Here is a 25079-nt window from a genome sequence, read left to right on the forward strand (position 1 = left end):
ATACTGCCAGGAAATCATTAACATTACATTTAACAATTTCAGGTACTTCTGGTTTTGAACTAGAATTTTATTATTTATGGAATTTTGATTGCAGAAAAAACATACCCAGCACTTGTATTTAGATTCTGTTTACAAAGGAGCTCTGTCTTCTCCCTGGAACTTGCATAAGAACAGAAAAGTAGATTATGGGGTTTCTTAATAGTTCTTCACAAAGAGTCTTCTGTTTCTGACAAATGGTTTATGCAAATGTATTCTCTGAACTGCTTTAAGCTGTACTCATGGAAAAATGACATTTTGCAAGAGGGAACAATGAATATTCAATGCATCATTTCTTAGGTGAGCTAATGGACAGCTTGTATTCTACAGCCACTGCTATTCTCTAATTTTGAAATTTTGACAGAGGGCAGAGAAGTATCAACAGAGAGTGGGAACTGAAAAGCACTGGTTCTTCCATCAGAATTCCAATAAAGGCAATTCAGGACTTTAAATTACAGGCTGGAAGCAAATTTTCAGTTTCCCCAAGCTCAACTAAAGGACTGTTTTACAAAGGGCAGTACAGAGAAAAAAAAAATCTATCTGCATCCTTGAAATCATAGCTACTGCTGGGCTGTGGAAGGGCAAGAGGGTGACGGCTTCACAAAAGCCTCCCATAGATATTAATCCCTGGTGTGAATGGCACAAAAAAAGAAGCAATTTGGAATGTACAGGCTGTGTCTTACAGGCCTTATTCATAAGAGCAGACACGCTGAAGTCAAAAGCTTTGTTTGTATTGGGCTAGGACTTGCCTGAAAGCAAAGGAGCCTGCATTTTGTAGTCCTGTTCAGAAAGGATGGGCTGCAGGAGGAATTTGACCTTTCTATGACAAAACCAATTTAAGTAATCAATTCACATGCAACTCCAATTTAAGCCATCAATTCACATACAACTACTGTATAAAAAAGAGTGTTAATTTGATAGAGAGTAAGAAACCAAAAGGAGGAAGAAAGGCAAAGTAAAGAAGCTGGAATGTAAATGTCTTAAGCCTCCTTTGCCTCTCATGCACCTCATATGACAGAGGTAAGATTTTTGAGTTGAGTTCCACAAGTGAACAAAACAGTTTAGGGAAAGTAGGCAGGCTTTGCTCACTCTTTTCTGCACTCCCGCAGTTTTTGACAAGTATTTTTCTGGTTTGGAGATAGGATGCAAATGGTTCTCAAGGGTTGCTTTCAAGAGTAACAGTATCTCATCTTGTCCAATTCCTTTGTGTTTAGCTCTTAGTAGTCTTCTACATTTACCAGAAAGCTGGATAACTATATCTGTGAAACTTAGACATTTAGAGATAAAGAATTGTTTAGAAAATCTCCACCCAGATGGAAAAGAGGATCAAATCTCTTACGTTCATTTATAGGAAAGCTATTCAGCATATGAAGCAGGGTAACTAATACCTTTGATTGCTCACCTTCTCAAGTTTATCACATTAAGTGCAACTAGAGATTGGAAAACAATTTCGTGGATATAAATGTCTCCTAGTAAGGACATTTAAATAACAGGTGACCTCAACAGAGAAACTTCTGGACATGCTTTAAAACTCAGCCTTCCAAACAGGGAATTTAACAGCATTATTGTAAAAACATATACGCAGTAGACATCTCATTTCCACACAGTCATCTGAAATTAATAGTCCAAATTCAGAGTTTAGTTACCTCATCATAATTCCTGAATTAGTTCAACCTATAAGCCTTGGATTCAACAAGGCAATTGTGGAGAAGAACTCAAAAACTGAGATTGGAGATCCTGCGCTACAGTATCAGATCACACTGAATCTGCCTCAGTTGTTTTTACAAACTATTCCCAGAAAAATCAGAAACTCACTGCTTAGTCCAGGTCTATATTATATAGCCTATAATAGTAATATATGCCAAAAAGATTGCAGTATTGCACCCTTTTTTAGTTCCATTAGCAGAAGTGCTTTCAGAAATTTTCTGAACTAACTGTTGGGGGGAGCAATGAGCAATCACAATCTGCGTGTAGAAATATCCACTGCTAGACATTTAAATTAATCTTCCAGGATGGTGAAAAAACCCTACTTTGTGGAGGGGGATGAGATTTTTGAACAAATATTTTAAATAGCCTTTTGTGGACTGTACCTGCTACTATCAAGATTTTAAGCTGGGCATGGTTTCCAACTTTTCTTGGACAGCATTTCTGGCTGACAAACAAACAAATTCAAAAGTAATTCACAGAGGAAAAAATTTGCTGAAAACACCAAAGACGTGCTTCATTTGTAGATTTAATTAAGATATCACGCCAATAGAAAAGCACTTAGCCGCAGAATAACAATTTTTTGCTGCTGTGTATGCACCAAGACTAAGCTGAAGAGCTTATTTTCAAAGTAGGAGATACTGGTCCTGCCACAGCTGCCAAGAGAAGTGATATAACACTGTTACAGACAATGTCTGGAGATGGTTTAATAATTTAAGCTCGTGGAAATCCTGATCGGCCGCTTGACAGAGAGGAGGAGACTGTGAGAGGAAAGGTCAGGTCTGTACTTACTCTTCCCCTCGAGGTCAATTGCTGGACACTGTCAGACCCTGCAGACAGAGTTACTGGCTGATTAGTCAGACCCAGCAAGGCCATTTTGGAGCAGATGAAAGTAGCCTGCCTGACAGATTCTCAGTGTCACCACAGCTCTGGATCTCCCACTTCACGTGACCTCTCGAAATCCAGTCGCTGCTTAGTGCAGGGTAAGGAACTGGAGTTTGTGTCATCTGCCCAGTTTGCTACCTGACACCATTCAGGACAAGCCCGATCAACAATCAACACCTACAGGTAATCCATGAGCAAAGCTGGGCTGTTCTCACAGGGTGAAGCCGTGGCTGAGAAGCCGCACTTCTCACTGAGGGTCACAGCTGGGAAAGGGACAGAAAATTAGAGAGAACGGAGTAGGTGGAGCACTGTGACAGCTCCCTGGGGGACCATGGTCCTCTGTTACCTATATGGAGCCTAAACAGGTAAGAAAAGCCTGTTGTGTAGGGCCAGAGGGACGGGGAGATTTGGGATGCTGTATCCAGTGCTGATCACTCCCTCACTGATGCATTCAGTTCAGGCTTTACACAGCAGAAGCTTTAGGTTAACTTATATATTTTTAACAAGTAAAAGGCCAGCTAGGTTATTTTCAGCAAATAAAAATGAATCATTACTTTGATTTGCAATTTTCAGGGACTATTCCTTCTGACAAATAAATAAACAAGTACAAATGCATCTAAACTAGTAAATTAATGGCCTCAGTTTGCCCAAATATTTGCATGCCAAATTGCAGCTAAAATATCTCTCATCTTTCCATCAGGCTGTTTTGTTTGTTGTAAGTAAAACCTTGATGCACACAAAGCCAGAAAACACCATGTCCCAGTTATTTTCCCCAGACAGGCACAGATAGGTCTTACTATGTTTGCAAATCACATTTCTGACACTGAACTTATTGTGAAAAGAATATGGCTTAAAACTTGACCAGAAACAATACTGAGACTGCAACAGAAATTGGAGTGTAAACTCTGGCTCCTAATATTGTAACCTCAAAGTTTCTCTCAAATTCCTTCTTGGGAGTTATTCTTGCACTGCTTAGAATGATACTAAAATACTTCTTATATAAGTGCTCAGGAAAAGCTGTACATGGGGAATAAACTACTGAGCTGGCATTAATTTAATTTAACTCTAGTGTTCTGCAATATGGCATCTCCACTGCATAAGGTTCTTCTATCTATCAACTTGAAGAGACAAGTTTGACATTAAATTTATTTCTTGGATAAATTACTAGATGCTTCTGAAGTCTAAACTGAAGCATGAAGTGATAGTGTCTGCTGAAGCCATCAGTTCTTATTGACAAGTCTGGTTAAATTATCAGGTTGTATGTAATTTTATTTGAGTGTAGGAAAATGAAGGCTATAGCCAAGAACTTGGTGGGGTTTTCTTTCCTGAGATGATGATTTATTCATTTTGGCTTCAATAGCTACGGTGTCAGGCGTATTTTATATTTTTCCAACTTTGACACTTCAAACATTTGATTTCCCTTTGCAACTTCCAGCCTAAAACATGTTTCCCATTATATATATTCAAGTGACTGCCTTGCACACACTGACTCATGAGGCTGGTTTTTATTTTCACAAAATATATAACCCTATTTGAATAAAATACAGATGGTGTCCAATACATTAAACACAGCAAATTTGCCATTCCCTTCTCCATCCCCTCTGTGTTCCCTTCCCCAGATTTTCTGTGGCTGTATGAAATCTTATCAGCCTCAACAGCTTGGACAGGACAGGGCAACAGAAATTTGATGCCATTTATATATGGTTTGCTGCAATAAACAATGTGCATTTTTTTAATTATTAGCATTTTTCTGTAGGATTCTGCAGTTGGAGCTCTGCTTTAAATGAGATTTGTGCCCCTTGGAAGGTACTGAACAGGCAGCTTCACATTGTCCTGTGGTAGAGTTTTGAATAATGGGCAATCAACATGGCATATGGCACCAAGGCCCCAGGTGACAGCTGGAGCAGATTCAGCTGCCCCTTACATCACCAAGCAATTTAGAAGGAAAAAAAAAAAGCAGCCATATACAAGTGTATTGGAAATTACCTAAGTAAATTAGTAAAAACTGCTAAAATTTATTGAAGGAAAACCTGTTCTAGGTTTGCTCTGAAAGCATAACTATACTTCATAGTATACACACATATAACATTTACTTGGAATGCACAAGGTTTGGGGTTTTAAATGAGATTCTATCAGCATCACTAGATGGCATTGGAGGGTGCTTTATCTCATCATAAGAAAACAGTCTATAGTAATTTTTATTAGGAACACTAAGTTTACACACTGAATTTATCCCAGGCAAGCTGAAGGCATGTTCTGTGGTGAGGGAATTGCAACATGAGGCAAGAACCAAACCTGGCTGAGCAGCTACAGCATTGCTGCAGTTTCCTTCTGTCACACACAAAGGAGTCCACCACCTCTGAGCAAGAAGGGGAGGGCTGAAATCTGGAGAGAAATAAATTGCAAAGGGTACTGAAGAAATTGTGAGCTGGTATTACACGGGCTAGTGACTTCAGAGAGGTAAGAGTTAATCTCTCCCTGAGATGTAGGGTGGACTTTTTGGGCTGCGTATTTGCTTTTCCCCCACAGCAAACTATACAATTATTATAAAAATAGTATTTCTGTTTTCCTTACACCTTTTTTACTATATAGTTCTCATGGTCCTTTCCTATTACTTTTAGAATGAGAGATGTTTGCCACCCAGTGATATTTGTAGTTAGCTTCAACGTCCACTTTGGAATTACTGTTAACTTTGGCCACGGATTCTTGTCCATTGGTTGTTACTGCACAGAAGCCATGCAGAATCAACTGCACCACAGCTACCCCGGTTTCTGAACTGCAAGAGTATTATAATATTATTATACTCATAGAGCTCTCCTTTACGCCTACTCTTCAGTAGTTGGTAAAAAGAGGCAAAGAGGAGTTTGTTCACCTATGAATACACAATTCCAGGAGCTCAGTCTCTAAGAAATGAACTGTATATCAGAATAACTATAGGCCATGGAACATATGTTACAATGTAAGGCAGCAAAATGGTGATTTCTTTTCACATCTGCCACGTTGACCCATAATCCAAGTCATTAAACTTTTCAATTCTCCAGGTAAACAGTATCTGTTCACAAATTCACTTCATGAATGTGCATTATTTTTTGCCACTGTAATATTTTTTCTGCTTAAGAGCTGTCATTGACCAAAGTTCTATAATGAATCATAAATCAGAGCCATGTACAAATCAAAAGCTGACATTTAATTGAAGTGTTTCCATTCTTTAAACAGGCTTTAGGTTTGTATCTTGTGGGGGTTAAAAGACATGTAAAACATGTAGAAATAGTAGCATGCATGTTGATCCACTGCTTGTGCCCAAGAATGAGGCAATATTTGCCAGTAAGTCATATGAGGTTTTTCATAGGTCATGAACTTGCACAAACCCAAGGTCTTCTATAAAACATTAAATACACCCACTTCTAGAAGTGCCACTGTGCCCCTGGTCACCCATTTGTCTGACTGGCTGCTCTGCATTTCTTCTACTCTATTTATGGAAAGCTGTAATTCATAAATACCAATTTGTACCATTATCTTCATACATGCCAGGTACTTGTAGTATTGAAAACTGGAACTTGTTCTTAGGGCATACTTGAAGTTGGCAGAAGGATGATAAATAGGAATGGCATTATGCCTATGAAACATTGAGTGTAAATGTGTAGAATTCATATTCCTTTCCTGGTATTATTTATTAAATAATATGTCTTTAATTTTCTGTCTCTTGTTAAAGCTTCTCTCTAAATGAAAGCTAAGTCTTTGCATTGTCATTGTTTAAATGTCACAGGAACCTACACATGTTCACATGGTGTTGTACATATGAGAAAATCAGTGTATTTTTCCTCACTTAGATGGCTCAAACATTTAGGTCCAAGAGGTAGGTTTTACTGAGTGCCTTCTCTGTAGATACTCGAAAACCTAACAGGATGATACTGTTTTATGTGAGGATAAATCAAGGATTAACTCACCTATACTGGTAAAATTAAGCTAAGTAAGATCAGATTCTGACTTTATGAATTTCAAATAGCCACTGGATAGTTTAGTCTTCCTTCTCAGTCTCCCAGTCATTTGCTAAAAAACTGTGGTTAGCAGGGATTTTTTTGTTTAAAAGCCACAATTTCCAATAAATGTGTTGTTCACCCTCTGGCTTAACATCAAAGATGGTTTCATAACGAGGGTGGCTCCTACTGAATTATATTTCCCATCAGTTTGCAGAGAAGTGGGGCACCCATTACACAAAGGCAACTGTTGACTGTACACACCACAGAGGAAAGTGACACAACATCTTGTTTCCTTCACGTTTTTTAAATGCACCTCTTAGAAGCATCCATTCCAATTAGGAAAAAATCACTCGTACTTGCAACAAACTTACTTCTTAGAGTTCAAATGCCCAGGCCCATGTCTGTGTTGAAGGAAGGGCAGGGAGTCTGCATGCCCTGGGAACTCTAGAGAAGGGCAGACCAACAGGTTTCCCTCCTGCTTAAAACAGAGAAAAAATATATTTTCATGACCAAAAAAGAAAATGATTCAATGATCACATCTCAAAAAACATTAAGCAGAGTATGACTGTGAAGTCTTTATATACTGCCTGCTTTCCACCAGTGTTCCTATTCTTTTTTGAGTCCCATTTTTTTTTCTGCAGTCAATTGATGAAAACTTCAGATGAGTCTTTTCAACCCAAATCTGTTTGACTTCTTTCAACACTATTTCACATTTTGACCAAAAGGTTAGGTGTATGTTTTCCTCCAAAAAACTTGTGAAGAGTCTTTCCACTCCATTTTTCCCCCCTGACTCCTTAATAGTAGGTTGTAGTTGAGCCTTCACAGAATTTAGTGCTAAAGAACAAAATATAAGGCTCTTCCTACTAAATCTGAACATCACTGTTCACATCATCACTGTTCATATTAGTACTTCCTGACAGGCAACATAATATGATCTCTGGATATTCACTACCACCCTCCATATGCTTTGAATTACAAATCCTCTTGGTACAAGTTGATAAGGTGAATTCCAGAGGCAGGGACACGGTCTTTGCTATGCACCTACCACGGTCAGGTCCTGCTCTAGGTGAAGGTCTCCCAGAATGAAGAGCTGCCTTCATGCCAAGTTGTTGTCCTCCCTGCATCCCACAAATCTCACGGATCTTATGGGAAACTTTGATAATGGCTGGCAGAAGGACTAAGCAAAATGCCTCAGTGAAGCAGTGAGAGGCAGGACAAATCACAAATATTTGTACTACACTGAACTCCATTATCTCATGCTGAAGGAGTACCTCTCTGATATTCTTTGCCAGCATCTCACTGCCCATCCAACCTCCTTCACTCCTTATACAAATTTACCTGAACTTCTCAGCTGGAAACAGGGCCCACTTGTTTTCAGGCTTTGTCTCATGGCAATGAATTCTCATGGCAGTATTACTAATTCCACCATAGATTTCTCCCAGATGGGATGTGAGTTGTGACCAACTGTTTGAAGCTGATTACAGGAGACCTCAGCTTTCTACTTAAGAAGACACACTGAAGTTGGGGAGAAAGCTCTGAAAAATGAGTTGAGATAAAGCAGTAGGCTCAGACAAGACAGAGAAAAACAGAAGAATGCATTTTTATTTTGGTTTAAGCAAAGATTAAAGCTTTCAGCACGTGTCCCCTGCAATCCTCAGGACATCAGGTGATGCTGGTCAGTGCTTGTTTCATCGCCTAGAACTTGTTCCCAGTGGTGGGGCCAGAATCACCTCCTCACCAAACCATCAGGAGACAGTGGGCAGCTCTTGGAGGTGCTCTGAGCCTCAGACCAGCCAGGGCAGCGTGGTGCCGGACTGGGCCAAACACTCAGCACAGCCCCTTGCAGAGCTGCAGCACCCATTGCCTCACACAGCTCTCACTTCTCCAGATGAACTCAACATCCTGTTTAGCACTTCATTTTGTGCACAGGCAATTGGTTTTTCACTGAGGAAATAAGCTCTCTCTGTTCAGCATGACACGTACATAAATACGTATACACATACACACACGTGCATGTGCACACACAGACAGCAGTCGTTTAAAGCCCTGTGGGTGTCTTCTTTCATATTTCTACCTGGTGGCTTGAGGAAGCCAGGAAATGTAAAAAGCAGTCAAAAAGTTAGGGGAAAAAACAGATAGAAATGCCTTTTTCACAGAAAACATGAAGCAGGTCCCAGGCTGAGTGGCTCAGACCTGCCGACTCACTTTGTGCCTTGCTTCCTCCTCTTCCTCCTCCTCTGTGGCTTCTCAAGGGTTTCCATGCCACGTGTGCCAGTCAGGCACTGCTGAATCAGACCCACTGCTGCAAAAACCACTTTCTCCACATAAATTCAGAATTTTACCAGTGCTTATTATGGCTGTTCTCTTATTGTAGTATCACACCTCTCTCACTAAGATTTTAATCAGCATTTCCATTGGAAAGCCTTACTCTCAGAGTTATAAAACCTGCCTGCATAAAGTTGATTACCACTGAAATTTAAAATCCAGCTTCTTGGCTCACAGCTATGTTTCTTTCTTGCTTACATGATCTCTGTTTGCAAAAGCTGATATAAATTGGTTTGGCAACCTTGTTTAATTCTAGGCATAAACAATTCCTGACTTAAGAGGCATTTTTTCCAGTGAGCAGAAAGCGATGGAATGAAATTATTGAAGTTACCTACTACAACTTTAAAGTATTGCCCTGAATGTCTTTTCTTTTTCTTTTAAATGTTGGCATTTTTTACATAGGAATGCAACTAAAGAATTTAAATTTAAAGAATGTTTTTAAATGCTGAGTATTTTTGGAACTGTGCAGTGCTTAATGGGAAGGAAATCACAGGAGGTTAAAGACTTTCAAAATACATACCAGCACCTCAGTGCCAACAACCCATATCACTTCAATGAACTGTGCAGTATGTGTTGGCATGATTTATGCAGCAATTTTAAAAGAATCCGTAGTGTTTGTTTATTACCACAGTATGATTGATGGGTTCCTAAGTGCACGGTGACACAATCAGCTGAGCTATTACGGCTGGGAGTTTGATAATTTGTGAGTTACAGCCATTACAGGGTGTCCCTTCAGCCAATTGCCAGAGCCATTAGGGCATGGGTGACCTCAGGGAAACTGGGGTGAGGCGAGATCCACTGTTTGTGGTGTCACTGTCAGACCTTCCCTCCTGCACAGCCACACTGCTGCCCGACCTCCCTGACTCTCCTGCTCTCCTTCCTTGCCCCTCCCTGGCAGGGGCTGCTGCCTGGCTTCCCTTTTGGCCCAATGAGCAATTTCAGCAAGTCCTGCTCTCACCACTGCCCCTTCCAAGCTGAAAGACTGACACCAGCATAAAGTAAAGCACAGAGCAGCAAAGGCTGCTCAACCACTGTCTGCTGACCATGACTCACTTTATGACAGGCAAGCATGTAGACAAAGCCACCAAGTACTCTAGGTACCAACAGACCCCCCCCCCTTCCCTGGGAAACACTGGAACAACCTCAGTCCTTTCTAGAAAAAATATCCCAAGTTTAGGTTTAGGTTTACATACAATGCACTGGATTTAGGCATTTATTTGAAACACAAACACACAAAAACCAAGAATAAAAGAAATTTTATTTATCTTTTATTTTTATTTTTTTTTTACAAAAATAAACAATTTGAGAAACAAAAGCACATTTTTTTTCCTGACTGTACAAACTACAAAACAGTATGACATTGGTCACTTTAGCATTTACTTCATTGCTTTCACTGAAAGCAAATTCTTTAGACACACCCCGCCTTTAAGATGCATTTTATATAGAATTAAGGCTAGCATTCATTTGACATCATTAAGGTCATTTACTTCATTCACTCTAAGAATCAGCAAGCGATGCTTTAGAAAACCAAGGACCTGATGATAAAAGATACGAATAACTGCAAGATAGTCGTTAAATTAGTGCTGTTCAACCAGCTGGACTGCTTTGCCAGTCTGTTGAAGATGTGGCTTCCTGAACAATTCAAACTGATTCAACGAAAGTCTTAAGCACAGGCTTAATTGTAAGCATATGCTTAGGCCTATCCAGCAAAGCACTCAGCACTCGGGTGAGACCCTGCCCTTTCAGTGGGACTATTCATATGCTTATGTGATTTGCTAGATCTACAAAATGGCTCTTTCAAATTAAAAATGAAACTTTATGATAACAGTGGAAGCAAAAAATGAAAATTAGTTGCAGTCTTGCAATTCTAAACATAAGCAATCCCTTCCATTTGACAAATATGCCGGCATTGCATATTCCATAGCTTTAACACAAATGCTGATTGTCCTCAGTATCGTTTGCTATTCAGCAGACAAACTGATACGCTTCAGTTCCTCTGTTGTGATTGTACGTGCCCAAATAAATATCAGTGTTGAGGATATAGGCTTCCCAGAGAAATGATCAGCTTTCATCCCTGGACACACATGTATAGGTCAGAAATGTTATGCTAACCTTGGTTAGAAAAGCCAGAGCTGCCAGCTGATTTATAACCAAAATTATACTCTAACAGTGTATCATCTCTTGTACTTTGCTTTGGGTTGTTTTGGTTTATTTTTAAATCACATTTTCAAAATCTTGTTTTATTGCACATTCATCCTGGTCATGCAGGTTATTTCTTTAAAGTTTCCTTTAGCACTCTATAGAGTAGAATGAGTAATAGTGCAATTATTTCTCCGGCCACAGCCGCCTTCTACCTAACAGCTGCCTATATTTATACACAAACAGCTCTTATCACTCATGTGTCAGACTGAGCCATTTTAGGTGTCAGTCTGTCACCTTCACATATGTTATCTTGTCAGGATCAGGCACAATATGATTTGAGGCCATCTTGAAGAAGACAAGCTGCCGACCTGCATTGAATAGAAAAGGGGGAGGGGAAAAATACTTAGAAGTGATGAGCAAAAGGTTGCCTACCTTTAGATACTGACATTCAAATTCTACTTCAACCTATGCATTTTTCAGGCCATGCAAGACTGAACTCGCTCTTAACTTCAGCTGGTATAAAACTGGATGTTTTTTGTCTAAAATGGCACCAAAGTTCCCCTGGTTTCCATATCTTTTCTCTAACCACGGTCAAAATACAGATGTGCACAGCTAACACAGTAAATGAAGGAAATGTCTGAAGTTATTAATACTAATCCCATGTGGTCTTTAAAAAAAGTATTTTGAGACTCCTACTGATAAAAACAGGCTTTAGTTTAGGGCTCAAATGAAGGACATCCTTCATGTTTGGTTCTACAGAAGCAGAATCATATTTGCACACTTGATCCTTACAAAACTGATCAGTGCAATGTGTGTTAAACATGACTTTCTCTGAAACGGCTCTCACTGATCACTTTGTAGCTCTGGGCTTTAAACAAGCAGGAACAAGCTTTCTAGTCCTCAGACAAAAAGCAGCAGCAAGTGACAACAGCCTGGGCAGCATAAGGCACCTGCTACACGTATATCCAAGGCTAGTGGGGGCTGAATTTGGCAAGGTTTGTTTGTTTGAGATCTGTGGGAGCCACAGCACAGCTCTTCTATCTCCTCACACTCACTGACCTGGCATTCACATTCCTGCCTCCCAAGGAGCTGCTGCTGCCCCACAGACCTACAAAATCACTGTCTTTCCTTGCAGCAAGGACCACAGAGATACACTCCATATCTGCTGTACTTCTGCCTTCCCTCTCTAAACTTGGGAAAATCAAATGCTATTTGCTCCCAGCCTGCCTCTCTAGGGGGCTCCCATAACACTATTTTCTTTTAAAGTATCATATGGCAAATGGGATGTCTCAACCACTGAGCAAATTTCCGAGCTGCAGGTTTCAGGGACTCAAGTGCTCATGAATTAGGAATGAGATGGCAAAAGGAATGACAAATAAGATTACAACTATTGCTACTAGGTCCCATTAGCTTTTAGTATTGTAACCTGAGATAGGAGCTGCTATAAACTTCCTATGAATCCCCCTGAGCCAGAATAAATACTTTTTTAGTGTATTAATTATTTTCAATATTCTAGCTACAGATAGTCTGACATGATGACCTAGTAGTCACTGGTTAACCATAGGCAAGGTTAACAGAAATTAGTTTTCTCTTGGTTCCGTGGAAGTGCCTGTTAACACCTCCCAGAAGCACAAAAATGCAAAAAAATAACATTCCAGATCCTGTGGTTTGGTAACCTGGGGTCCACATGCTTGGCCCTCTAGTGCCAGCTCCTGTGAGCCTGTCTGTAGTTTCTGCTCCCCTGACAGATGGCAAAAGAGAAGCCTCAGCAAAAAAGAAGCTGCCTCAGCTGAACCTTCAGAAACTACCTCCCCTCTAGATGCTGCTGGTAGCTCCCACAGCCCAGCACAACACACTCCTCAAGTTGTATTAAAACCCTTAGAGCAGCCAGAATAGGTGATTCAATTGCTGCTTCTGCTCCTCAGCATCCAGGACCTACCTGTCCAAGTCGTCTGGTTAGTTAGGACAAAAGCTTTGCACTGGGAGTAGCTGTCACAGATCTCGATGGCTTCGTTGACATCAAACACAGAGAGGAGGCAGCCCTTGTGATGGTAGGATGGCCAGCATCTGTAGTTCTCATCAGGAATATGGGCTTCAGGCACCCGTCTGTACTCTGCAAATCAGAGCAAGGCAGTCGTTAGAAAGCTCCAGTAAACTGGTTGTTTTTAACTGGCAAGATTTATTAGAACAGCTTAGGAGCAGGATATATGACGGAAAAGCTGACGGTTTAGACTGTACCCTCCCTGGTTTACTCCCAAATGTGTTTATAGCTCTGCACCTTACTTTCCTTTTCCTTTCCTCCTTTCTTCTTCTCACCTCTTTCTCCAGAAAGCGTCTGTAAATAAACAGTCTGTGCACAAAACCCCTTCCCCACTGCGGAGGCGAGGCTTTGGTTTTATTAGGAGTTTTACACGAAGAATGTCCCATTGAATAAACAGCATCCATTTGAATGAACTGACCCACTGTCCTACTTCTCAACAGTGAGCAGGATTGTCGGGGTGAGACCTGACCAGGCGTTCCCAGCCCTCCCTCTCCCTCAGAAGAGCATGCTATTTTTTTTGTGGCTCCTTTAGAGAAGGGAGAAAAGACAGGCTTTTAATTAAGCAAACTTTTTTTGCTTGCTCAGATTAGGACAAAAGAGGAGTCGCTTGATGGGCCTCTGGAGAGAATGGGGGGTGGAAAAAGTAGTGGGAGCATGTCAGCGTGGTCCTCGCCCAGCGCCTCCGCGCTGCCCCATCGACTGCTCCTCTCCCTTGGCTGCCGTTCAGTCTCACTTGCCTTTATGAGCTGCCTCTTGTTCTCTGTTCACAGCTCCTCTCACTTTCCCAGCCACTAACGGGGCTTTCTCTAATGAATGCATCAGCAAACTCAGCTGATCATTTATAAACGTTTCTATTTAGCCTCCAGACGCACAAATTAATGGTTCCCTCCTGTCTCTCCTCCCCACGTCCTATTCAAAAAACTAAATACATTCTATATTTCTTCTAATTGTATCTATTATGGAAACCAGAGCTGCCTGCCCTGACTCACAGCCTATTCTTAAGTCACTTTGGTTCAAGCATTTTCTGCCTGGCTCTGCTGATTCAGCCTGCTAATATTTCATACAGCACATTGTACGAACACCACCGAGTCAAAAGCGAGTGTGTCTGCTACTCCAAACTGTCAGTATTTCCACTGGGAAAAGAAGTGCACATTCACAAGTGCTCATTCTCACCACACAGTCTGAAATAGTGGGAAACAAATGTAGTTACTGCGTTCTATTTTAAGCCTTAGCTCATTAAAAGTATCATAAGAAACATTCCCAAATAAGAAGCAAAATCAGAGCTGATCATGTCCCAGTTAAATCAAAAGCAAAAAAGTTTCCTTAATTGAGGAAATGCAGATTCATGCTCATGAAGAAAAAACTATCAAAATTTAGCTCCACATGATGACTGGTCATTTATCCATCAAAAATATTTATACATTTCTTCTGAAGAGAACTCAGAGTCCATTTTTCCCAGTTTCTGTATCAAATGTAGTGTAACAATAATTGGATGTAACAGAATGTTCTCTTATCTCCACATGGCAATTTCTGAGTATTGATTTGTACCTCACAGCCTAGGACAGTAAAATGATGTGCACAATGAAAAGAAGAAAAAAAAAATCAATTCCTTGTAGTTAGCACCACATTTAACCATTTGTATCAGCATGCATGCTATGTTGACTGGATATAAAATGTAAATTATCCAAGATCCTCTTTGCACACCACAGAATGGCCACCTCACACTGCACTGTGCCAAGCCCCAGGCCACAGAGGGCATTCACAGAAGCGTGGTCCTTGCTGTGGCAGCGAGAGATGAAGCATTTGCCTCATTCTCCATGACAGCAGGGAGCATGTCCCAGTCCTTCTCCAGGGCACCTTGGGAGTCTGAGAGATTCCAGGCTGGGGCTGGGAGGAAGCTGCAGCATCCTGGCACTAAGAGAGCAGCCCCACATCACATCATGTATTTTTCTTTATGCAAGGGAGAAGCCCATTTTGAGAACCTTTATTTAATATTTAAAATATTTATACTCCTCTGAGCACAGATATGCTTCTTAATAGGCCCATAGCATTTCCCTTCTCCTCAGCACTGCTCCCTATACAGCTCTCAGGGGTTAGGCTCTTGGCTGACACACACAGACTTCAAAAGAGCAGCAGTGATTTACACAATCTGAGGCTCTGTCAGAGGTAGGAGATAAAGTTCTCCCTTTCCATTGCTTTTTTCAAGGTGCCCAAGCCTGGTAAATCATCGGGGCAGCTCAGATACATTAATCAATGGAGTTGGGCCAGCAGTAACTGTGATGGCAAGGTCCTGGTTTTAGTATGCAAGCGATGATGGAAACAGCCATGCCAGAGCCCTGTGGCTGCCCCTTCTCCCTTCGCTGCTCCCTGCCAGTTCCTACATGGGAAACCCACAAATGTCTCCAGTGACTCCTGGGAACAGGTAACAGGAACATGGCAGTGTGACACAAGCAAAGAGCATTTTCCTTTAGCTGTGGGATCACCACACAGGTGGAAACACAGCCACTGGAATCAAAGGGAAAACACGCAGTCACACAGGCTCCACAATGGCAGCCTCTGGCAGGGCCTCCAGCTGGCACAGGACACTGGATACCTGCAGTCTGCAGGCTGAGCCTGTGCTGCCCACAGGGAGGGGAGGATGCAGTGAAGGGGAAAGGCAAGAAGGCAGCCCCTCTCCCTACCTGCATGGCAAACAGCAGTGATGGCTGCCTGGGAGTGCCTTCCTATAGGAGCATCCCAATGGGAAGGCAGCCACAGGGAGTAGAGAGCAGGACATGTGATGGCCCTGCACCCTGGTTCCTTTTCCCACACCAGCCAGGCACTCCTGGGAAGACAACACAGGACCTCCTCTTAAACTATTACAGAACTGATCAGAAACTCATTGCAACACCAAGCAAGTGGTGATCTAAGCAAACTGAGCTTCTCTTCAAAACTCACTCCATCTCCAGCAGAGTCAGGCAGATGCCTTGTCCATTTGCATGGTAAAGGCAAATATCCCTGGAATCTCTTACTTGCATAGTGTTGATTTAGGGAGCTTTACCCTTTAGCTCTCAATTGTATGAGTCACCAAGAAATGCACTCCCCTCACATGAACTAGAAGGACTCTGCTGAAGGATGCTCCTCCACTGACATGTGTCCCAGCAATGACATTAGGTCCAGCCCTCAGGAGAGCTGGGCTTCCCCATCACCTTTAAATGGGTCACCACAGTGCAGCTACTCAATTAAGCAGTACTCCAATGGTTTAAAGACAGCTCCAGCCCAAGGTTTTGTCCTGCCAAGACCTGAAACTTGCTTAAATGGAGTCCTTGGAATTTGAAGGCTCACAGCAGTAAATCACATCATAAAAAGGTCAAAGTTCTGGTCAATTTCCAGACTAATGGTGTTTAAAACCAATAAATGCTTGCCTAATACTATAAATGCAGCCATAAATTTACACTTTTGCGTACATACACATAGCTTGACAGAGAGTACATAAAGTCTATCAAGGTAATGGCAAGGAATAGATCAGAGAAATGCAAGGCATTCCTACTGGTATCAGCAGAAAAAGAACCCTTTCCTCAATCTACTAATTTTGTGAGGATTAAAGCAAATAAATGCAATGCAGTAAGCTTGATCTTGATGCCACTTAGAATGCATTTACTCCAGAGTTTAACACAGGGGAGGTAATACAAGAGCTCACAGTTACACAGATAGATTCTACTCCAAAGCATTTTTTCTTGTAAACGTTTTGGAACTTCAAGACGCCTTATTATGTTGAATTCAGGCAATCCTCAAAAGGTTTGTTTTGTGATATTTTTACAAAGTTGTTCTAATCAATCAAAACATGCTGCTTTGACCAGGCCAAAATCTTAGAAGCTTCTTAGAATGTTAAGTCACACCCGCATGATGGCCATAGTGATCCTTAAACCAAGATCACTCACATCTTTAAAAGCAATCTGCAGCATCACTGACCAGTGCAAGAGCTATAAAAAAAAGCAAAAACTTTAAATTCTTATTCTATTTTTTTTCCATCAAAAACCACCTGCATTGTGCCAAAGCCGACTACTATCTATAAACATACTTGTTTTCACTGTACTAGACTGAATCATATAAAGAGCTCCACAAGTATATTATAAACTATGTGAAACCGCCTGTGGTTTCCCCCTTTTAGCCTGTCTGAATCACCCTAAATCTGACTTTAATCAGTCCTAATGACCGTTTATTTCAGCCACAGCAGCCAGACTGCATTTTTACTACCAACTACAGCTACTCGTTGGAGATTTGCCCAGTTGTCTTATCACCTGCCAATACACTGTGGGTCAATGACAGAGACACAACCACGTTCATCCTTGAGAGAGAAATCACATTGCTCCTTTTTCTCCCTCCCTTTTTCCTCCAGTCTCAAGAGGAACACTGGCAGTTGACTCTGGAATTGCTTTTAATTGCTTTGCTCACAAGTAAGCAGAAAGAGCCTGATCTTGCCAATATCAGCAAAACGTGGTATTGAGCAGTGTTTTGCTCTACAAACAGTCCCCTTCGATTCCCAGGGAGCTTTTGGAGAACAGTATTGGATCCAAAAGAGACAACAATACACTGATGTTTTTAGCATGCTTCATTTTACGCTGAACTTTTCCTCATGTTCCAATACCTCACATTTAAACATGCTCCCTGCACAGTTCGCTGCAGAGAGCGACTTTTCGGTTCGTCTGAGGAAGCGAGGGGGCAGGGCTGTCCCTGCCTCTGCTTCCAATCAGCCCTGACGCATCCCAACTGTTTGGGAAGACAGGCTGGCCTGGCAGGACAGGGCTTTGCCTTTGTCAGAGCAGGAGATAGCCGTGCTCCTCTGGGGAGTGTTCCCATCCCCTGGCAGTGTCCTGGGCCGGGAGCGAGGCGGGTCTTGGCGCTTTGTAGGCGCTGCCATTGTGCTCGAGCAGAGCCGTATTTAAACCGGTCTGCAGGCTGTCACTGAAACACAAATAAATAACCAGGGGAATGACATGTTCCCTTACATTTTATTCCTGTTAACATGACACAGCTGGAGCATTTTTCCTGCCTCGTGCTCCACATCCCAGGGAGCCGTTCAGTACCCACAGCCACCTCTGTGGTACACACCAATTCACCAAAGGCAACAAGCCCAAAATATCCTACAGATGCCTAAACATTGCATGTGGTCCACTCCATCATAAATGCAGCAATGTTGACAATGGACAAGCCAGAAGTTGCCTAGGGTCATGTGTTGGGATACTTAAGCTTGAAGACAGATGCCCACAGGACATTTATAAAAGACACTCGACAACTTCTTTAGTGTTCTGGAAGGGAACTGAGGACCTCAGCAAAAAGTATTTTCCTGTGCAGTGCCAAGTTGGACAGGGAGAAGTTTAGCAACAGCAGAACACATTGCTCAGGGAACAGGGTAAACGGCACAGTGGTGGAGATACAAGTGAGCAACAAGCAACTGGTTGCACAGCTGCACAGCTGCACAGACCCACACGGGTGCAAGGGAACCTGCTCCTCTATTCCTGTGTGCTGGCATTGCCTGGCCCCTGATGTGAGACCTCCAAGCAAGGCAGGGTGTAAAGGGAGACTTCCTGCCCTGTGCACCTTTCCCCTTCAGCCCTGAGGTCTCTGGGACATTAAGGGCACATGTATAAAAATAATTTATACTGACAAGATTTATTATAGTATATTACGATAGATCAGGAATCTGGGCTGCAGTTTGTTCCTGATTTCAATAATTCTTGGGTGGATTTACAATTTCCTAAGCAGGTTGCTATAGTGACCCTGCAGAATATTTTTTTCAAAACCCTGTTGTACTGTAAATATTTACATACAGCATAATCCTGCCAAATTGTCTTGAGACAAAGGAAAACACAACGTGTCTTTGCTTTATGTCCAGCCTTCCAGCTTTTTTAGCTTTGAGAATGTGCTTTCAGCTAACAACAGCAGCTAATTACAGTTTTCTGGGGGCTTGCGCACCCCCAGACCTACTAATGGGTCATTTATTAGCTTTAATGAATAACAAAGCTATTAGATTTATGAGTGTTAGCTGATTTCACGCATTTCTGAGTAAATTCTGAGTTAACTGAAGGGCTGGGGCTTAGCTCAAGGGCTAGATACTCAGTACAAATCACAGTCACTTGATTGAAGTAATAAAAACACTGATACTGGGGCATGACTTTACTGATGAACATCAGTAGGTTTTTTTATAGTCTCCTTAATCTGGATAATTAATGGAATGATCTAATCATTTTTAGATAACATATATCACAAAAAATACACGGTTCCTGTTTTAATTCACATTCTTCTGGATTCCAGCAAGGGAGGCCAAGAGCCAATAGAATATAAAAGCATTTGTTCCTGATGTTGTTTTAAATGCTGCAATGTTCCCATATCAACATGAACAGCAGTGTGATTTATGATTGCAGAACACATACACAGCTATCAAATGTCTCCCACGCCTCCACTCTAAGATACTAAACCAAAGTCCAGAGCATAATATAATTTACAGCACTATAAAATCTTTACAACTGAAGCACAGTGAAAGCTTAATATCCAAGACCTTCTGTAATATGACTATGTCATCTTGTTAAACTTTATTTATGGGAACACTAGGGCTGACAAGAACTTTCTTCGTGTCACTTCCCTACTGCTTATCAATATCACCTTTCTCACTTTGTGGTGCTCACAGGAGGAGGTCTTCCTTTCAAAAGCATAAGTTCACATAGATAACACACTGTTTCCTCAACATTAATGTTTTAGTTATGGCCTTACATGACTTGCCCAAGATCATGATCTTGTCTTTCCTAGTACGAATTTACAATGTCCTATCCAAGATAATGCATAATTCCAAGCATTTAAGACCTAAGAAAAATTCTAAAGCATCATTACCTGAATCTTCTGTAGTTTCTTTTCAAAAACAAAACACAACAAAACCTTACAGTTCTTGGATCTGAATTCTCCTCCCCTTCTTCTAGGATTTTAAAATAGATTGTGCACCAGAAAAGCATCATCACAAAATTATTTCATCACAAACTTTTACATGCCTGGAGACTGGCATCACAAATTCTTGTCATTTCTACTATTTGTGAGGGCAGAAGTCCCTGGAGTGAGTCACCTTGTGAGATTTCAATGATGTGGAGGAAAATGAATGCAAATTTGTGCCTCCCCCATCTTGGCACCCATTGGGGTATGAATGCAAAGCTGATGAACTCCAATCTGGCCTGAGAAACAAATTATCATCTTTACTTTTATCTTAACTTAGCACTGGACTGAAAAACACCCTTCTTTAACTTTCTCTATGCTGCAGAGCAACACAGAAAGCATTTTATAAAATCATGCAATCTTAAAAATATTTTTTTGTCAAAACAGGGCCAAAGCAGGACCTCAACCTACAGCTTGGGAAAATATCGCAGTTGTTCCTTTTCATCCCTGTCCATCCCTCTACCAAGATCTATACAAAATATTCCATCTGCTCAGCTGTTCAGCCTTGGTTTCAGTGGTGAGGATGCAATCTCAGCTGGAAACATCCTGCTAGTAGAAGAGGCTGATTCCATGGACACCACTCCCCTCCAGGACACCTGTCACCCTCTCCTGCAACTCCACCATACCCCAGGAGAATTCCTCATTCCATTATCTCCAAAAAAATTCTAATCAATAATTTCTAATTCCATAATCTCTGGATTGAAAATTTTAAAAATTAATTCCAACACGGTATTAGTATTAAATATCAGTCAAATATCAGTTGAGGAAAGATTATGGTTGGAATCAAAATTATAAAAGTGGATATGTAGGCACATTTTAACCATCATTATATGACTTCTTCATATTTTTCTGGCAAGGAAAGGGAGTCTTAAAATAGAAATAAATTAAAACACTTCTTCTGTTTGGTTAAAGTGGCCTTAGAACAAACTAGAAACAGGCCTGCACATCTTAAAGGCATGGCAGCTAAATCTGAGAACACATCTAATCTAAGTGTAATTTCTAGTAAGATATCCAATTCCTCAGACTTGTCCCTGAGGTTGAGAACATTTTCCTATCAAGGAATTAAATATTACACTCATGGTATTTAATGTACATTATCCAATATCTTACACAAAGCTTCTACAGATTTTCAACATCTTTGGTCACACTGTGAAGTGCCTAAGTCCATTAGCAGTGTCCTGCAAATAAAACAGGCTCCTTGCAGAGCAGGGCATTACCAACCATGAATATGGGTGTAGTGGATTCTGTGTTATGTTATCCAAGACTCTACAGAATTAAGCTCACACAAAAATGTGTAATTATTACAGTAGCTAAATATACACGGAGCTCTGCTTCGTATCAGTGGAAACCTGCACTGATACATTGACTACTGCTGTCCAAAGCTTCTCTCCTTGGGAGTCTTTATAAACATGACAGATCTCTAAAATTCAATAACTTCACCTCATCCTGATACAGCAATGAAATCTGGAATCAACCAGCATCATAACTTCAGCTCTCCTGGCACTTCTTCAACAATGGACATGTTTGTACTATTGATTGTACTGCTGAAAATAATTTTGCTGTGTTGACAGGTATCACTCAGCACAGATTGTGATGAAAAGCTGAAAATTAGAAAGTTAAATGAACACCTGCAACAATTTTCCTGCCAATTTTACAACAAAATAAATATTGAATTATTCTGATAAGTGGGTCAAATTCATCCTTGAGGTATCATGGTCCATTGAGGTTAACAGAGCTACAACCAGAATGAATTTGGCTCCTGTGTCTCTTTCACTGAGCAAATGCTTCACTGAACTTTTCAATCCCCCTGTGCCAACATTCATCTTCATTTAGAAGCCATCTTTCCCTCTTTGCTGAGCTTTTGCAGCAAAGCCATAATTTTCCTATCAACTTCCAGTCAATTATGTTGACAGTTTGACATGAACATTGTACGTACACAAAAATAATTTGCAAAACAGCTTTTACAATTGTTGGGCTTAACAGTCATTTCCAGGACCCATAATATCCTTTGACAGGTACAATTCCACAGCTATCCTTCTAGGAAGAACATGCACCACTTCGTACCACAGCTTGAATAGCATACAGACGTAGCATGAAAAAGATACTGTTATTCAGCCTTGTTTTCATCCTGTTCTTTTTTCTAGTTTTTTTATTCTATTGCTAGCAGAAGCTGAGGGACATACCATTTTTCCCTTGCAAAGGAAATAAAAATTTTAGTCTTCCAATCTACAAATGCTTATGTTACAAGAAATTCCTTTTAAGTCCCAGGAAACCCATGGGGGGTTACGGCCCCATGATTGCATTCTCCCCAGTTTATGTTCAGGCAGGTTCTGATACTACAACAGTATTGTGTGGATGTGATGAAACGCATTTTCCATAAATCTGTCATGGAGCACTCCTTTTGGATTTCCTTATTCCCATTACAGCCTGCTCACACTTATGGATGTCCAGCTACATCACATAGTGAAAAGAGTTACAGGAGGCTCCCAGGAAGCAAAAAGCAGATAAAATACTATCACATGCATGATTTCAAGGACGACTGAGCTTTGTTTGCCACACATTAGCCCTTGCAAACCTCACAACAATGACAAAGTCTCAGATTTTAAGTATGGAGAAAGATGACTTTACCGGCTTTCGGCACCCGGGTTGTGTTCTGCAGGTACTCCCCACTCTTATACAGATTCAAAACTCTCTCCAGCTGAGCAGCTGTCTCATCTATTCCCCAGTGAAGTTCTCCTTTAAAAGTAGAGGAAAAGAATGACTTAGATGAGGAACATCCTGCACAGGACAAAACAAGGTTTCATTTGGATGAAGCACTAAGCTTGGGAGTCCTGTGGTGTCCTGCTCCATGGCAGGGCTGTGACATGGGCAGGAAATCCCTGAGATCCTACAAGTCAGGTTTAACACCTGACATGACCCAGGCATTCCAGAGACTGGCTTATCCAGCTGGTATCCCCAGGCCTGCAGACACAAAACACTCAGAAGAGATCAACATCAGCCAATACAGGAAACTCCAAAGCTTTGCTTGCTCACTGGCAAAGCATCATTTGCTTGCTCATTAGCCCAGCATCATTTATTTTCCCTTCAGATGCCACTCTGAGGCACTGAAAAACCACCAAACCACTGTTACAGGCAATTACTCTTGTCTCAGAGCCACTACCTTGGTAATCAGTGAAGACCTATGGGAATGCCATTTGTGCATCTGGCTTCTGAGGTATAAAACACTATTGGTATCATTGACAATGAGAAAGTATCCTGGGTTTTATCATTAAAATTTCCCTTTCCAGGAACAGAAGCTCTTCCAGACCTCACAAGAAATTGCATTTTGATGCAGTTCACCCCAGTGCTGAGGTGTCAGGATGAAACAAATATGTCTGCGAAGCCTAGATAAATCTAAAAATGGGATTTCTCTGGTATATGAGCCCATTCTTGCCTTCTTGGTATGGGAGAAATTTTATCCTGGAGAGAAAAACAATCTAGTTCTATTGCAATGAGCACAAAAACAGCACCCTCCCTTCCCAACCATAATAATTACATTAAAAAAGCAACTACTTGGCATTACCATGTTTATTGTGATTACCTGTTGCATTGACTATCTTATCCAGTAATGGTCTCAGTGAGGGTGGAGCACTGTGTGGAAGAAGATAGGTAAAAAAAAACCTGCAATAGAAAAGTAACCGATATTGACTTTTTTTTTTTTTTAACAAGATTTTACAAATATCTGATAACTCCTGAACATCATAAGGAATAAATTCTTATTGCATATATGCCACTGACCTATTCAGGAAATATAATGGAATTCTATACTCAAATAAATATGCAGCTGAGAGTATTCACACATAGCTGTCTGGCATACCTAGACCCCACTCCTACATACAAGGCTGCCTTGTACCTATGTGTAAATGTTCCATTAATACAGCAATTTGCTGTGAAGCCCCATGGATTGTGACTATTTGCAAAGCTGTCTACTTTAACAAACTAAAAGGATGCCATCAACTCTGTAAATCTTGGGCTTAGTTTTTATTAAAACCTTGAAAGTGCATAAATTAGATTTCTGTTCATTTCTAATAAATGAAATTACTATTTTCTTTACTACCATTTTCTTAGACTTTCAAATTAATTGCCAAGAGAAAGCCACCTTCTCTTGTTTTAATGCTGCTGGAATACAGAATGTCCTCTCTGTTCCTATGATTTATCTATAATCAAGATGCATGCATGTAGGTATTCACTGATGGAGCAAAATCACAGAATCACAAAATCACAGAATGGGGGTCATTGGAAAGCACCACTGGAGGTCAGCTAAGTCCAGCCTCCCTGCTCAAGCAGGGCTCCCTAGAACAAGTTACTTGGGATTGTGTCCTTGTGGCTTTTAAATACCTACAGAGAAGGAAATGCCACAACTCTGTTTTAATGTTTTTTATTGCAAAAGAAAAAACAATGTGCCATTACCATCCCTTGAAGTACATTTAATTTTCATGTTCTTCCTTTAGAGTTCTACTATTCTGCCAATACTACTACCCATTGTAACTAACACAGTGTCACAATAACCTAAGATGGAAATAGACAGGTCAGGATCTGACAATACAAACAGAACTACTGGACATAAATATCAGTTAATGAAAAGAACAGGAACACAACTGGGAAATTGTCCTGTTTCACATCTAACTTGCAAAGCAAAGTAAACAATTTTTCATATACAGAGGCCACATTGTCAAATGGAAAACCCCAAGTGACTCATGCTCAGGAGGGAGACCAGCAGGTGCTTTCCATAAGTGTAAATTAGAAAATTCAGTTACTGATACCAAAATATTGGTCACAGAGGCAGGTATTACTGAGCTGACACTCTATTTGCACAATAAATATTTCTTTGATAATGTAACTCCCTTTTTCATCCCGAACAAAAATAATGTTTATGGTTTTCCCAAGTGGGATAATCCACTGGTAGGTTTTCCTGACGATGAGTATGAAACGGACAATATAAATACACACAGAAATCTGAAGAGCAG

General features: G+C 40.9%; 1 protein-coding gene and 1 long non-coding RNA gene across 2 annotated transcripts in view; one reads left to right on the forward strand and one right to left on the reverse strand.

Moving 5' to 3' along the window:
* Positions 1-2564: 2564 nt before the first annotated feature.
* Positions 2565-6105, forward strand: LOC310907869. Its single transcript, XR_014589736.1, has 3 exons — positions 2565-2808; positions 4864-5085; positions 5247-6105. It is a non-coding gene; the product is annotated as an uncharacterized lncRNA (long non-coding RNA).
* Positions 6106-10220: 4115 nt separating this feature from the next.
* PKDCC (protein kinase domain containing, cytoplasmic) overlaps positions 10221-25079 on the reverse strand; it is a 35644-nt gene continuing 20785 nt past the window's right edge. The window contains exons 4-7 of the mRNA XM_083858364.1: positions 23654-23733; positions 22702-22809; positions 13012-13185; positions 10221-11440 (exon numbers count right to left, since the gene is read on the reverse strand). Of these exons, the coding sequence (XP_083714490.1) occupies positions 11355-11440; positions 13012-13185; positions 22702-22809; positions 23654-23733 (448 nt within the window). The 3' untranslated portion in view covers positions 10221-11354. The remainder of the gene's footprint in view (positions 11441-13011; positions 13186-22701; positions 22810-23653; positions 23734-25079) is intronic.

The sequence above is a fragment of the Zosterops lateralis genome (assembly GCF_965231275.1).
Source record: "Zosterops lateralis genome assembly, chromosome: 3".
Taxonomy (NCBI): Eukaryota; Metazoa; Chordata; class Aves; order Passeriformes; family Zosteropidae; genus Zosterops; species Zosterops lateralis.